General features: G+C 35.2%; 1 protein-coding gene across 3 annotated transcripts; it reads right to left on the bottom strand.

The window, feature by feature from the left end:
• Positions 1–18: 18 nt before the first annotated feature.
• Positions 19–15,890, bottom strand: vps4b (vacuolar protein sorting 4 homolog B). Of its 3 annotated transcripts, XM_079612685.1 has the most exons (14): positions 15,715–15,890; positions 14,523–14,634; positions 14,337–14,437; positions 13,508–13,567; positions 9,962–10,073; positions 9,583–9,730; positions 7,764–7,825; positions 7,433–7,552; positions 5,356–5,512; positions 4,637–4,785; positions 4,140–4,221; positions 2,611–2,830; positions 2,332–2,472; positions 77–1,391 (listed from the first exon to the last, which is right to left on the bottom strand). In XM_079612685.1, the coding sequence occupies exons 1-14, from the start codon at positions 15,733–15,735 to the stop codon at positions 1,290–1,292; spliced, it is 1,587 nt and encodes a 528-aa protein (XP_079468811.1). In that variant the 5' UTR covers positions 15,736–15,890; the 3' UTR covers positions 77–1,289. The 3 variants fall into 3 exon arrangements, with proteins under 3 accessions (XP_079468813.1, XP_079468811.1, XP_079468812.1); XM_079612686.1 differs by lacking the exon at positions 13,508–13,567 and having other exon boundaries at positions 15,715–15,884; XM_079612687.1 differs by lacking the exons at positions 13,508–13,567; positions 14,337–14,437; positions 14,523–14,634; positions 15,715–15,890 and adding an exon at positions 10,689–11,127 and having other exon boundaries at positions 19–1,391.
• Between the last annotated feature and the right edge of the window lie 427 nt (positions 15,891–16,317).

Genomic DNA, 16,317 nt, shown 5'->3' with positions numbered 1-16,317 from the left:
AAAGACATATCAGCCAAACTGCTGTCAAAAGACACTGACATCATGATTGAGTTATTTTAACGACAAGAGACAAGTTACTTCCATTTCAACCTTTATTTACATGTGAATAATAAAATGAACAAGATAAACTTATTTTAACTCTCTAACAGGCCTTATACTTAAAACAAACCAAACATTTCTAAACTAGATATTCTAATACAATGTCTTATAGGTTTTTTTTAAAATGGCAAACCAAACACCCTATAAATGCATAGGAGATGTATACAGATTGATATATAGTTGTAAAGTTTTAAATGAAATGTGCAAATATCATCGAATCATTCCCAAATGCTCTGCCTATAAAAACAGGTATATATCCATCAATAAGCATCAGTATGTGTGAATCTGTATATGTAGATTGAGAGAGACGGACAGAGAGACATGAGGGAAATGCAAAAAAGGCACATTGTGTGCTGAGCCTCAGCAAGTGAATTTACAAACGTCCAACACTGGCCCCTGAACATATAATGTAACTCATAACTCAGTGAAGAAATATCACGTTTTACAGTAATATACTGAAAGTAACGCTGTACATGGAGACAAAAACATATGTAGTATTATGTAAAGAGTGCCTGAATTGGTATATGGGGATCTCAAAGTGTTAAATCAAATGCCAATGCAGATTTAAAGTGTGACTTTCTCAAACAAGAAAAAAAAAAAAGACAACTCTCATTACCAACACCCATAAAATATGTCTTTGCAGCAACAAACAAGAGCCACTTTAAATGGCTCTTCTACAAAGCACAGCCAACAAAAACATTTTAAGATGGGGCTGAAAAGTCTTCATGCGTCATGGAGCTTAATTATTGTCCATTCAGACTTATGTGACTGTAAACAAGAGTTACATTAGTATTTCTTCAAATGATTAGTCACTGCGTAAAGTAACAACTCATTCAATTTGCTAATTGTTTTTACAGGACATCTGTTGTAGGCCCTTCTGACTGTTAATCATAGACAGACAGTAAGCACAGATTATTATGATCGAGACCGCTGATTAATGATGAAAGATGAATGATGGTCACAAGGGACTGATGGCAGCCTTGCAGGCAGAGTAGCTATTAAAAACAACTGAGGTGGGCTTGAAGAGATGCACATTTCAAATTACATCTAGCATTTAGCCTGAGCTGAGGGGGGGCCGTCGGTCAGAGGAAGAGCATGGGTACGAAAGGAAGAGAGGGGCGTGTGAAGGTCAGGAGAGAAGACGTTACAATCACAATCCGTTTGCTTTGGTTTCGGGAGACCGGCTCTGTTCAGCCCTCCTGTCCAAAGTCCTCTGTGAACTTTGTCAGCTTCTCCAGATCCTGCTCGTTGACTGTGGGCTTTGTGCTGGTGAGGGACCTCAGCATGTCCGACTGTGGGTACGGGCAGAGTACAGCGATGATTTGATTAAAGTACCATGACAAGTTAGTTTTTAAATAAAATAAACAAAACATTCATTGTTTCATTAACTTCTCTTTTTTATTTTTTACTTATAAATACTAATATTATTACTATTTCTATTGAAACACTAATATTTTTTATATAAATACTAATATTCTGTTTGGTTCACATTAAAAGATGCTGCAAAATAGCCAATATACACACATATAAACACTACCGTTTGATAGTGTATACTGTATATTTGTTATATATTTTGTTTGTAAAGTTTGGGCTCAGTTAGAATTGTTTTTATATTTTTGAATGAAGTCTGCATTTATTTGATAAAAAATACAGTAAAAACAGTAATATTTAATAATAATAATATAATACATAAGGGATAATGTAAATCAAGTCATCCAAACTGGATGTACATTATCCCTTACGTATTATATTATTATTATTAATTAAATTAAATATTTAAAATAATTGTCGTCTATTTTCATGTTTTTTTCTGTGATGGTAAAGCTGAATTTTCAGCATCATTACTCCAGTCTTCAGTGTCACATGATCCTTCAGAAATCATACTAATATTGCTGATTTGCTGCTGAAGAAACATTTATTAATTTCAATGTTGAAAACAGTTGTTCTGCTTAATATTTTTGTGGAAACAGTGATAAAAAATTTTTCCAGGATTATTTTATGAATATAAAGTTCAAAGAATATAATTTATTTTAAATATAAATATTTTGTAACATCAAAAATGTTGTTACTGTCATTTTAAAGATGATCAACTGATCAACATTCTTTTGTACAGTATGCAAAATAAATGGCTTGACACTGGAACTTTGCAGCACAGCTTAACTTTTTTCTTATAACCAATAATCACAATTAGTGTGTGTACTGATGGTGTAAGAGAATTAAAAACATGCTCACCATGGAAACAATTGGCTCCAAAAGTTTCTCTCCAGGAACGTCCATCCAAGTCATTTCTATAGCCTGTGGATCACCTGGGGAGCAAGGGGTCAGGAGGTCATCTACTAAGACATTTGGATCATCTCTTGATGGTCCTCGTGCCTAATGAAAGAAAAAAATGGTTTCAGTTAGAAAGGGAGGGTAATTCATTGTCAATGAATTAATATGACACATATTTCACAAGTTTACATTTACTCCGTTTCTTAAAGCGTTAACGTAACGGTGTCTGGCAGGACTCACCCGTTTAAAGTGAGTGGCAGACTGAACCTTCCTGACGGGCTGCATGAGAGCATCTCTGACGATGACGCTGATGTCAGCGCCAGAGTAACGATCCGTCTTCTTGCCCAGAGTCATGAAGTCGGATTCGGTGAGAGCGTTAGGTGTGCTGCCCAGATTGAGCTTGAACATGAACCCGCGAGCGTGCTCTTCAGGCAGAGGGATGTAGATACGTTTCTCAAATCTAAACACAGCACAGAAGATGAACAATGAACAAACACTTGCAGTTAAAGATGGACATGTACACTCATTCATTGCCGTTACTATTTTTCACATATTAAAACAATCGTCAAAAAAATCAGTTACACTTTATTTTGCACCGGTCTCGTATCTCTCACGGAGGAGCGGAAGCATAAAAGGACGAGCGACGACGGTGAAGGACGAGAGAGGCCAGGCCTGGATTTTATTTGATGTTTTGTGTTATGTGACAGCAGTCGTCCGTGAGGTGTTGCTGTCTTCACTTTCATTTTGTATTTGTTTATTTTATTATTAAAGTCTTTGAATGTTCGCCGGTTCCCGCCGCCTCCTTCCTACAACATCTAACCTCGTTACAATAGGTAACAAGGGCACTGTGAAATAAAGTGTTACCAACAAATCAAATATATGAAATAGCACAAATGGAGGTTTAGGAAATCATAGCTTATACGTCACCACCTACGTCTAGGTTTTTTATACATACACTACAGTTCAAAAGTTTGAGGTCGGCAAGATTTTTTTAAAAGAGCTCGCTTATGCTCATCAAGGCTGAATCTATTAGATCGAAAATACAGTAAGAACCGGACAATTGTGAAATATTATTACAATTTAAAATAAACCAAAATGTTCTATTTTACTATATTTTAAAATGTAATTTATTGCTGTGATGGTAAAGCTGAATTTTCAGCATCATTGCTCCAGTCTTCAGTGTCACATGATCCTTCAGAAATCATTCTAATATGATGATTTAGTGCTTAAGAAACATTTCTTACTATTATCAATGTTGAAAACAGTTGTGCTGCTTAATATTTCTGTGGAAACCGTGAAACCTTTTTCTTTGATTCATTTGAAATAGAATTATTTAGAAACATTTCTTTATTGTCACTTTATCAATTTAATGCATCCTTGCTGAATATTAATTTAATTAAGTAAAAAAGTAATAATAATGCTTAAAAAAAAAAACTAAATCTTACTGACCCCAACCCATACATAATTTCAAACGTCCAGAATTTCAAAAGGATTTAAAAATGTTCCACATAAATAAAATACTGAGACCTGTACATCTTTCATAATAACATTCCACATGATTCATACTGATTCATGGTTTCTGGCTCAAATATGAGCTACAAGAGTTGGAGAAACCTGTTCCTTGGTGATGTCATCAAAACATGATGCGTCACACTGGCACAGAGTTTAATGAGATAATATTTAACTGATAGACTCAATCACTCCTCTCTGACTGATCTCTTTCAGTTTTCATCATGGTAATTCAGTCACTCATGTTAACAAATCATTACCGTCTTCTGATGGCAGAATCCAACGTCCATGGGATATTTGTGGCTCCCAGTACCAGGATCCCTTCATTGTCAGTACCAACACCTATAAAGACATGCATTTCCATTAGAAGTCTTAAACCTTCTTTAATCACTTATTTAAAAATGTATTACTTTTATCTTAAATAGGACAAAAAAATAAAATAAAAATCAAGAACATAATCTCACCATGCAAAATTATATGAAATGATAAAAATGTATATTCATTTCTATAACATGTTTAATACATACAGTTTTATTAATACATTCAAATACAATTCTATCTGAAAAACACACATCCTAGAGACAAAAATGAAAGTGATTTTGATAACATGATTTTACATCACTGCTGATCCAGATGTTTCAGAAAAACAAGCCATCTACTAATTCATTTCGTTTCTTTGTGGTGTGTTTTATTAGGATTGGAGGTAAACTCTTCAGAAGCCGGATTTGACAAACAGACGGTCATAACATATTCTTACCTTGCATCTGAACCAGAAACTCTGTTTTGATTCTGCGAGCTGCTTCGCTTTCGTTCTCGCTCCTGGAGCCGCAGAGCGAATCGATCTCATCTATGAAGATAATAGAGGGCTTGTGCTCTCGGGCCAACGTGAACAAGTTCTTCACCAGCCTGCGGGGGGTAAAAGGACACGTTTAGACAACACGTGACATCTTTTTAACCATTTAATCAGGTGACAAACAACTTCAACGATCAGAAATGTCGAGATTTCCAGTGTTCTGTATCATTTCCTAAAATGATACAGAATGTACAGCCATGAGAACTAATTATAAAGCCATAAATAATTAAATGTTTTAAGCATTTTGGCTTTCATTTGCAGGTCAGTTGATGAGTCAAGGTAGCTCGATACCAAATTCTGTTTAAAGATCCTCAAAAAAGCTGTACAAAACATGTCCAAACCAACCCCACAGATGCAGATGCACCTTCCATACAGTGTTGCACATCACATGGCACTTCATTTTCTATCCATTATTTTGTATGGCATATGTCGACAACAAAAATGAACAGCTACTTTAAAACGATGATAATGAATTTGACTAATTCTTTTTTTACCAATTATGGCCCATCACTTTATAAACAGCTGATTATTACAAAAAATATATGAAACATATTTCAGATGTTCACTTTCTAGCAAACGCCTCTTAGGTAAAGGTAACCATCACCATTCCTCACAAGACTCACTTTTCACTCTCTCCCAGCCATTTGGACACCAGGTCTGAGGAGGAAATGGAGAAGAAGGTGGAATTGTTGGCTTCGGTCGCTACGGCTTTGGCCAGGTAAGATTTGCCTGTTCCTGGAGGCCCGAACAGAAGGATGCCCCTCCATGGAGTTCTTTTGCCTGAGACACAAACAATTTGTATCATTATCTATCAACGTCACTCATTAAATATTGAATACGCCCACAGCCATCAATTATCCCTTTACACAAGGTTCAAACTACTGAGCAAAGCACAAGACTGTTTACACCTGGTATTAAGATGAATTTTGGTCGATCTGATCACAAGTGGACAACGCGAAATACAGGTGTAAACGTGGTCTAAAATGTTTTGAGCTTGTCCACTTTCAGACCACTTCCAGAGGTAGTCGAAAACACATTTGACAGGATTGCATTCAAAGTGTAAACGCTCATGTGATCGAATGCGTTCAAAAAGCCACAAAAGACCATCTACACTCCACCTACTGACCTAACGCGTAAACATTATGGGAAGTGTGATAGCCAGATGGGATTTAAACTTTGCCAAAGTTTGGTTTGATGATTGGAAAAATGTACCAAGCACAATGTTCTCTCACCATTCCTGATTTCTAACACTCACAGCGTTTGGTCTTGCGGCTGTCAGAGCAGAAACTAGAGCTGCTGCTCTCTGTATGTTTTTACATTGTCTGTAAATTGTGTGAGCTTATTTCAGGGTTTCTGCAGGGTTTAGTCAGTCAAATTAAAGACTTTTTAAGACCTTTTTATGACCATTATGACTTAAATTTATGACCTACACGAATTACGAAAAATAACTTATATTAGTCGATATAGATAATTATCACGATAAATGTCAAATCTTTATTTCTTTCAAGTTTAAAGGCATATTTTTGCTCCTAAGTGAAAGTTGTAGAGCGTTAATTGTGGTTTTACACTACTCTTTATTGTCAGAACATATGACAAACACTTGCCAAACAGGTGAACATTTCACAAATCTAAGGTAGAACATACAAACATTTGACATTAGGTCCTTAAAAAAATAAATATCTTTATTTTATTTAAATAATTAATTTCTTAATTTCTTAGTTTCTGCATGTGCTAATGGGGGTCAAGTCTTGAAACAGGTTTGTGTTGACTTTGATATCTTCATGAAATGTATGAAAAACAGTAGCCTAAATACATTATTAAATACTGTAATTATATTCCATTAGTCCTTTAATACATATAATACAATTAATATAATACAATTCAATATGTATATCCCACATGGTGCAGTTAATATTAATAGGCTAACGTTATAGTAAATCCATGGTAAATTATGGGAAAGAGTCGACGGAAAAGCCTTCAGACTATCGCTGCGCTCAGTGTTTCTCCTGTTCGTCAGCGCCGCTTCATCTGCCTTTAAACCGGTTTAAATCACTGAGACGTGTGTGTTCTTCACTGAATTCAAGCGCTTCTCACTGGATCTCGTGACTGAGACTGATCAGAGTAAACGCATCAGCTCTAGTGAGTTCGCGCTGCGCTGCTGTTTGGACTTTGAGCCGAGCGGATATATGGTCTGTGTGGCGCGCGGTTAAAATTAGTTTTTTCGTTTCGCTTTTGCCGCATTTAACATTATGCCGCCAGCGCATTTTCGGGGGGAAAAGGCATTGCTAGAACCAATGAATGAACGAGCATATCAATTTAAGACGTGGCTAAATGTAATTTATGACCTTGTACGGAAAATCCGGACGTTTTTATGACTTTTTATGCCCTAAAATTCTTATTATTAAATTTAAGACATTTTATGACTTTTTATGACTCCGCGGACACCCTGTTATTTCATCCATTAGATCGAAAGATCTGAAAAAACTCATACATTAACCAACCCATAGACCCTCCCCTCGAAGAAATCAGGACAGAAGTGGTTAAAAGTAGACCCAAAAAAAACCCCGGATTAAAACACCAGGTGTAAACAGGAATGTGTCTCCCTCGTATACTTGTGATCCAATCAACCAAAACAGATCTTAACACTAGGTGTTAACAGGACCATATTGGCATTGATGACCATTAAATAATGGTCCTGACCTGTGAAGAGATGTGGGAATTTGATTGGCAGAATGACGGCTTCTTTCAAAGCCTCTTTGGCGCCCTCCAACCCGGCGACATCATTCCATTTAATGTTCGGCTTCTCCATGACAATGGCTCCTGTGACAGAAGAACCGGTCTTTGAATCAGTCAATAAGATTTAACAGAGATTTTTTGGTTTAAAACGAAGAAACATCAAATGTGTGAACAAAAATTTACTGTGTTTGCTTAGTTTTTACTTAAGAATAAAAGTACTAAAAAGTGAAAAACACATAAGTTGGTAGTATTTTGTGGTATTTAGAAGAAAGTGTCTGAATGGGGAATAACTAACCTGAGAGTTGATTCTGAAATTTCTTTTTCTCTGGGTCATCTCCTTCTCCATCGCTCTCATTCCTAGGGTTAAAAACACAATGTGAAATGCGCGACGGTATGGGTATGAGATCTCTCTTTTCTTATCAATATTCAATATTTAATTCATACAGTGAAGACTCTGCAATGCTATTTAACATTTCATTACTTTTTGTAAATTTTTGTAGTTCTGCATTTCTTACCTGAACCTACCTAAAAAATCTTTTAAAAAAATATGTACATTTCATTACTGTTCATTATCTGTGTTCTATTGTATTTATTTGTGTTATTGCTGGTAGTTTGTTTATTAATTCTTATTGTATTACTGACTGTTTACTTGTCATTTAAAATGTTTGAACTTTATATCAGTAAGGCAAATATTTTATGTTGTATGAAATTGGAATCGAGAATGGTGTCACTACAAACGTATTTATTAAAATACAAGACATCTTCCATTTAATAGAGACATCAATAGCGGTATTGCCGTCTGTTATATTAGCCTTCATTCATAGAACTTAGTAAAAAGATGGCATTAAACAAAGAAATATAATATTTATATATAAATATTAGTGCTGACAATCGACAAAAAAAAAAAAAAAATCGTGATTAATCGCAACCGACATTTAAAGTTTTTAATATATTTTTATATTGACAATTTCACATTTAATCTCCAAATGAATGTAGAAACAACAAAGACAGTATATTTTAAATATTTGATCTAAAGGGTAAGAAATATATATAAATTAAATAAAGCTCTAACAATTCACAGTCTTCACTGCATAAAATATAGATAATTTAATTTTTATGAAAGCTACAAAAGTTATTCAGTTGAAAGCAGTGAGGGATTTTCTATGTATCTTTTGTTCTTTGATCAACATGTTGGACAGCAGCAGTTTTATTAGACTGCTGTCGCTTTAAGACCTGCCGCACGACGCGAATTTGACATCCATTTTCTCACAACTCTATGTTCATTTAAGACTGCGCATACAAGGATACTTGACAAAACGGGCATAAGCTTGTGTCTTTTTATCCGTTCAAGCGTGAAAGAGAACCAGCACGCTGTCTCAAGCGGCTTCCTGTGTGCGTGAGTTGTGTGTCACACAGACAGGAGATTCGAGCCAGTACCGCACTGCGTTCCTTTTGAGTCTTGTCGTGCTTGAACGGTTTAAAAGCATTTGCACGAATAAGAGTGTAAAAATATAATGTAACACTAGCTAAAGGATGACGGGGGGAAATGGATGCTGCGTTAATTCCGTGTAATATATTAACACGTTAAACTGAAAAAAAAATAAACGCATGCGTTAACGCATTCATTTTGACAGCCCTAATAAATATTTTAAAAACAGAATAAAATATTTTATATATATACCCTCTTTATGTTGTTTCTACATTAATTTGGAGATTCAATGTGAAATGATGTATTACAAAATAAAAAATATATTACAAATTTTTAAGTTAGAAAATGTGCAACAAAACAGTCTCACTTAGCTAACATACCTTTGTATTGACATGTTGACATTGACACACACTAGCAGTTAGGGATATGCAAAACTACTATTTTAAATAAATATGGGTTATCTGAATGGACAATCGATTAGTCAGCCTTAAGGAAGCCCTTTACAATTGGAGTCTATCAGAGCCAGATTGGATGCTTTTTGCTATTGTAATGTTATGTATTGTTTGTAATGTTATTGTGCTCAGAAACACATTTTGTCATTTTGATATTTAGCCGATTCACAGAAATCAAGCACAGATTTCGAATGTATGCATATATGTTGTTGTATATATTCAGTCACACTTACCCTTTGTCACTGGACTGGGACTCCTTGACTGGTTTTGCAGGGGCTTTCTCTTTCTTCTTCAAGTACTCTTTCAGCTTTTCAGCCCGGTCTAAATATTCGGCACATTTGGCCCGGATACTTTGTTTGGCCTTATCACCCTGTGCTTCATCTTTGTAAAAAAAATATACAAAAAATAAGAAGAGTTAAAGATAGAAAGCTATCCCTGTTGTGATGTATTCTGCTTAACATACTGATAAATTAGAATATGTAACTATAACGCAACAATCAAACCATTACAGTGTGGATAAAAACAAATAATATGACAGGAATAGTAGTTTTTCCTTAGCTAAAATCATTCTTCTTGCTGGATGATATAAACAAATTTCTGCTGCATACTTACATTTGACAACATGTAGGAAATATTGAACAGCATGCTGATATAAACGCAGGGCCTCTTCATAGTTTTCGGCCTTATCCTCCTGAGATGCCTTACTGGCCAGATCTATAGCTTTCTGTGTGGTAAATATCATAGCATTGTTTCAGAATGGGTTTGAGAAAAAAATTCAATGTGGCTGTTAATTAATTAATGCAGTTTTATTGTCTTAACATTGACTGTATGGAGGATTTCAATCATGGTTATATGAAAGCAAATAAGTTAGACACTTCAGCAAACCCTCACTCTCAAACCAAAGAAAATGATGGATGTGGCTTAGGAGTTCACCACAATGAGCCTAAAATTAATAGGCGTATTCATAAACACAAAACTAAATTTAGATCTCAACTTCACACTAGACAATGGTCAAACCCAACCGTATCGTTAGCTCATCTGATCTTAACCTGACTTATTAACGTTCAAAATGCCATTTATAATCTCACGTACAATCAATAAAGCCTGATTACTACCATAATGGGTTTGTTAGTATATACATTTAACAAGTTAAAGAAAACATGATGGGTGCTAGTAAGAGATAAGCGATAATTTATCCATGTTTACTACAAAATCATTGCATTCAAAATGTATGAATTTACAAATTGGTCAAAACTTAGTATTTATCTTAATTAAACCCGTAAGTTAACATTCTTGCTGTCAGTTGGAAAAGTATGAGCTAATTTGTTTGCTAACTTACCTGTAAGTTGTTGTTGGCAGCCATAGGGGCTGAAAAAATCGAGAACGTACGACGTGTTTCGGAAATATAAAGACAGAGTTCTATTACCTGTCACAAACACGGTTTAACAAACAAACAACGACGATTGTAGATTTATGATTTTTTTAGTGTTTAGTTTAGAGATCGTTGAATAACAGAGGAAAAAAACAACTTCCGCATTAAAATGTCGAATGTCACTTCCGCCTCCTCGCTCACGTGTTCCAAAAATGTCATGCGTCATACGTGTAAGACAAGCCTCTTTGGCGCGCCCTGAAAAAACTCCTCTGGTTTCTTTCTGGAACAAAAAATAAAGGAGTAATTCTTCTTACGTAATAGAAGTTGTTGTCGTCATATTACCGATTATTGTGGTTAAAAACAAAAGGATTCTCTCAAGCTGATGCCACCAAACATAAGAAAGTGTAATTGCCTGACCGGAAGTATATCATATTTTTAACCATTTGATTGTAAACTATTTAATTAACAATGTTACAATGATTAGTTACTTGAAAACAATTCATTGGGGAGAATGAGACTAGCTGGGAATCTATCATCTATAGGCCATCTGAGCAACTATAAGGTTTATAGTCTGAAGATCCAAATGTTGTTTTCTTTAATGGTTTTTGTGTTGGTGCTGGTTTCAAGCACTTGATATTCTTCATATTTTTAACAACATTTTTCTATTATCTATTGGGTAAATAACAGTAAACATAATAAAACCACACTGACTAATTTATTATGTCAGATTTTCCAACATCAGGACAGAAGATGTTATTTGTAATATTTTTTAATCCAATTTAATAATTGAATGTTTGCCAACAAAATAATAATTTGTTTTATTTTTTGCATTAAATTTCATTCATTTTAATGAATTATGCCTCAGGCATTTTTTCCCTCAACTGATTGGACACATTTGATCTCTAGCCTTTAACAGACTAATGAGTTAATGACCAGTTGCCATGTGACAACTTACCCCTTATAGTGGTCAATGTAAACTATATTTCCCAGCCCACTCATCACTATTATTATATTGGCTTCCGTATTAATACTAGAAATCTGCACATTCACAGCTACACAGAAAGCGTGTTACCAGTGTGTTACTATAGTGATATACTGTAGCTACCAAAAGACTGAAGTCATCAGCAAGATAACTGAGCTATAAACAAGTGTTGCTATTGTCAAACTGAAAGGTTACCTACAATCATGAGCCATAACACTGCTTACACATTGTCAGGTATTATATTGCAATATGACCGGCTAGTAATAATATAAATATCTTACGCTAGTTTCTTTTAGAATCATGTTGTGACATATATCAAAAAAGCACCACAGTAAATGAAAAAAAACAAAGTTATGGAACAAACAACAAATAGAATGTAGTGTATAACCAAACAGACAATGGATATATTCAAAATGATGAAAGTATTAACGTGTAAGTGGTCCACTACCTTTATAATAAACATAAAATCAAAGTAGACCCTTTATATTTTCTTAATATACAATTTCTTAGTTCCTAGACTTATTGCACATGATTCATCAATGCACAAGATTGAAAAGAAAACAAATGCTTATCTCCAAAACTTGACATCACCAAGCCTTCTAAATTTTCATTCGGTCCCCTAAAAATGCCAGTGCAATCGGATGTAAACTACATTTAATTTTCACTTTAAAATAACTGTAGTGAGGTAATATTGGTAGCTGAGAAATATAAAATATCAGCAAATTTAGAGAACGGTCCATTAAGGTTTTTATGAACAGTTCAGCTTCATCGCTCTTGATAGTTGAAGCATTGTTGTTGTGTCTAACACAGAGTCTCACGAGAAAGAAAAATAAGCATGATGGTCCACCTCTAAATCTGACCATCAGTGGGGCGTAAGCAGATCCTGCGAAAATACACAATTGAGATTGTACGTATTCATATGAATTAAGGTGCTGTCACATTGAGCGTTGCAAAATCCAGTCTTTTAAATAGGAATCAATGCAATTTGCTATTTAGATTGTGAGAGTGGAAGATTTACCCGCACAGATTTTGTTGGTCATGTGGACCCACAGAAAGCCGCTCGGTTTGAAAGTCACTTCTGTGTAAGCTGTGCTTCATACCAATTGAAAGCGTAGCGAATTTTCACACAAAATGTTGCTAATGTTACTGTACCTTTAGCCACCAAATACTCCAATACTCACTCAGGGGCCAATACTCACACATTGGCCTCTCCAGGCCCCTGATCTATGATACTGCTATCAGATCTAGTGACATCTAAGTAATTAGGACAGCAAAGAGTAAACTTTTCATTTGCAAAAGAACCAGACCTAAAAAAAGAAGCTGAACCCTGAAAATAAAGTAAAACAACAATACCCCCCGGTGAAAAAGCATGTAACGCGTAACTGTCTAATGGCGGAACAACCACCTCACTTGCCTTCCAGACGCTACATTTTCAAAATTAGACATTAAATTAAATGACCAGACCTTTAGATCAAGAGGTCAAGGTTTTGCTGATTAGCATGTCGTCATCAGCTCTAACAGCTCATCTGCCATAACTACACCTTCTGACTGCAATAAGCATATATTTATTTCTTTATTTACGAGCATTCCACATTATCTGTGTGTTCGGCCGAAATAAGAGACTTGAAGCATAATGCATTAAGGCCCCAAAATATAGGCTACTTACAAGCAAAACCAAAGGATGCCGTGGCATACCTGGTCAAGGAATGTATATATTATAACATTTTAGGCAGAAGCACCTCTCTGCAACTGAATCCAAGACTGAGCAACAGACCACAGTCAGGATACAAAGTAAGACTCCTACCTGCTGATTACTACCGGAGACCCCCAGGTCTAAGTCCGGAGTCCTCTGCGGTTTATCTTTCTGACATACAAACATCACAAAAAAAATCACATAATTTTAATTTGCAGACCATTTCAGTTCACCGAGAATATGGTGAGACACCTCTCCTGCTGTCAGTAAAACAACAAGAGATTAGAGACTGAAGAAAGGTCAAAGCAGTTCACAACCCCATCACAGCAAAGTCAACTTCAAATATTTAAAAAAAGATATATATAATACATATAATATACAGTGATCCCTAATCCCACTACATTTTGGGTTCCAGGGACAGTAAATGACAGGAAATGAGAAAAATAAATGTTGCTAGTTGGATTCAAACTCACACCACCCGTATGTGAGCACAGCGTAATGTGTTGGAGCTCTTGGCACTACCTTCAGGCCACGGCTATAATGTTCCATTTGATTTTAAACTACTTTAGTGTGTCCAGTGGTTTTGCAGACCACATATAGTTTTCCCTTCAGCATTTTATTTACTTAGCTTCATTTTCCCACTGCATGTTTTTCAGTCCATGATACAGAATGATGCTGCCACCGCGCTTCAATGTTAGTGTTCTCGAAGTGGTTTAAATTGTTGGTCAAAATGTTTTTTACTATGACCAAAGATGTGTTAGTGTCCAGTATTTGTTATTAAACTGCTGAAGTACATAACAAGGAAACAGCACACCTTTCTAAATGGTCATGTCGTCCAGCATGATCTTTACGAATTTCTAAGTTGTCACACAAAATAAAAGTGGGACTGCTTGGACATATTCATAAATACACAAAGAGACTGTGATAATTTGATAGTAACCTCTTTGTTTTCGATATAGACTTGGAGCTCTTCTGCTCTGTCGAGATACTGCTTACACTTATCTCTGATCTTCTGATTCCCCTCCTTACCCTGTGGTTCACCTGAATGAGTGGAAAACAAAGGGTTCAATTTGTAAGAAAATGACAAGACACAATTGTAAATTGTATAGCTATATTATGCACTCACGTTTTACTACATGCAGAAAATATTTCACTGCATGTTGATAAGATTTAACAGCCTCCTCATAATTTCCATCCTGGTCCTCCTGTGAAGCTTTGTTGGCTACAGCAATAGCTTTCTGTGAAATGAAGCATGTGTAATTCGCTTACATTTACTCATTATAGTCAACACCTGACTTTTATACATTTAAGACATTGTTGAGACACATAATCACAAGGTGAGTGAGATATGTACATCTTAAGACACTATGCAGAGATTTTATAGTGTGTACATAAATAAAGCATCACTACTCAGCATGTAGCTTATTATTTAAATATGAATAAATAATGCTATATAACAATGATGTAACTGTTAGCATGGTTGTGTTGAGTCAATCAATAATATAAAGTGATTCATGACTAGAAGTACAAATGTATCAGTGACACTTAACTTTAATAGATATTAAAATTGTAATGAATCTGATAAGGCACATAATTGAATAATGATTTCAGATTATCATGATTCTTATAGAGATTCAGATTATTATTTATTTTAAACATCTCAAATGTACCAAGACAATGTCTAGTGACATATAATGTTGCTTTTGACAACATTATCTTGACTATCATATTATATGACTATTAATAAATCTGCCTGTGTAGTGATTTATTAGATCAAAATAATGAACCACAAGAAAATGCGACGTTAAATTCACCAGTGAATATGGCAACTACTTGCTCTTCATAAATGTTTCATTTCGGGATATGAGTGACGTCTTGAATATGCTTTTCAGATAATCGTCACACTTCAACGGAAAATTTGTTCCTGAACTGATAATATCCACGATATGTCAATAATATCCGGTGTTAGTATGGTCGCGGCTCAAAAACTAGAAAGCTGCCTGCATGCCTCTGCCAGCATTTGAAGGCATCCTGAGCTATCGAAACCACTACTTGCTGTCTAAGCAGGCAGCTCACTAGGTTTTGAAACATAACCACAGTCATTACGATGAACTGCGTACTCAAAGATAACTTAAATCACTCCAACTTCAACTTTATTCATAAACAATGAACATGTTTGCGAGAGTGGTGAATGTGAAAGTGGTTTCTATACTTTTACGAAGAAAAATATTACGGCATTTAAACATTACAAACCATAACACTTGGTGAATTCACATTGCCATCACATTTATTAAGGATTTCTGAATGGATATATTTACCTGTAAATTTGTAGGCTCCATGTCACGCTGATTTGTTGTGTGTGAATCGGTCACTGCTAAGTTTCGGTATTTTGTCGGCGTTGACTGTATCGAGTTAGTTGACACCCACTCGACTCATAGATCAGCGATGATAATGATTGAGGGACAACACGACAAACAGCGCCCTCTACATTCTCACACTCGGAAAGATATCATAGCTAAAAAAATGATTTGTTTGCTAGTTCATACTAGAATAATTGTTGTTTGCTTAGTTTGTTTATCTGTTTATTAATAAGTCAAAATTGGTGAAACAGATACTGAAATAATAAACTAGATATTAGAAAATATAATATATTTTTGTATTAAAATAGGCTGTCTTATTTTTATTATTAGTTACAAAAATAGAAAGTTGGTATGTAGCTACTCATAAAAATATTTTTTTGTCATGACACCTCTCTAAATGTTTGGTAATGGTAGTGTTGATGTCACTTTTCCCCATGCATTGTAAACAGTGTAATTATATTAATTTGTTGTTGAGGTCATCAGAAATGTGTGAGGTTGTCAGGTTGCTGACTGCTGCAGTTGTGAGATATCAGTGTCGTGTGCTGTGAGTTGCCTTCGTGA

Source organism: Phoxinus phoxinus (assembly GCF_949152265.1).
Source record: "Phoxinus phoxinus genome assembly, chromosome: 5".
NCBI classification, from domain to species: Eukaryota; Metazoa; Chordata; class Actinopteri; order Cypriniformes; family Leuciscidae; genus Phoxinus; species Phoxinus phoxinus.
The sequence above is the reverse complement of the archived record's forward strand: the minus strand, read 5'-3'. Positions and strand labels throughout refer to the sequence as shown.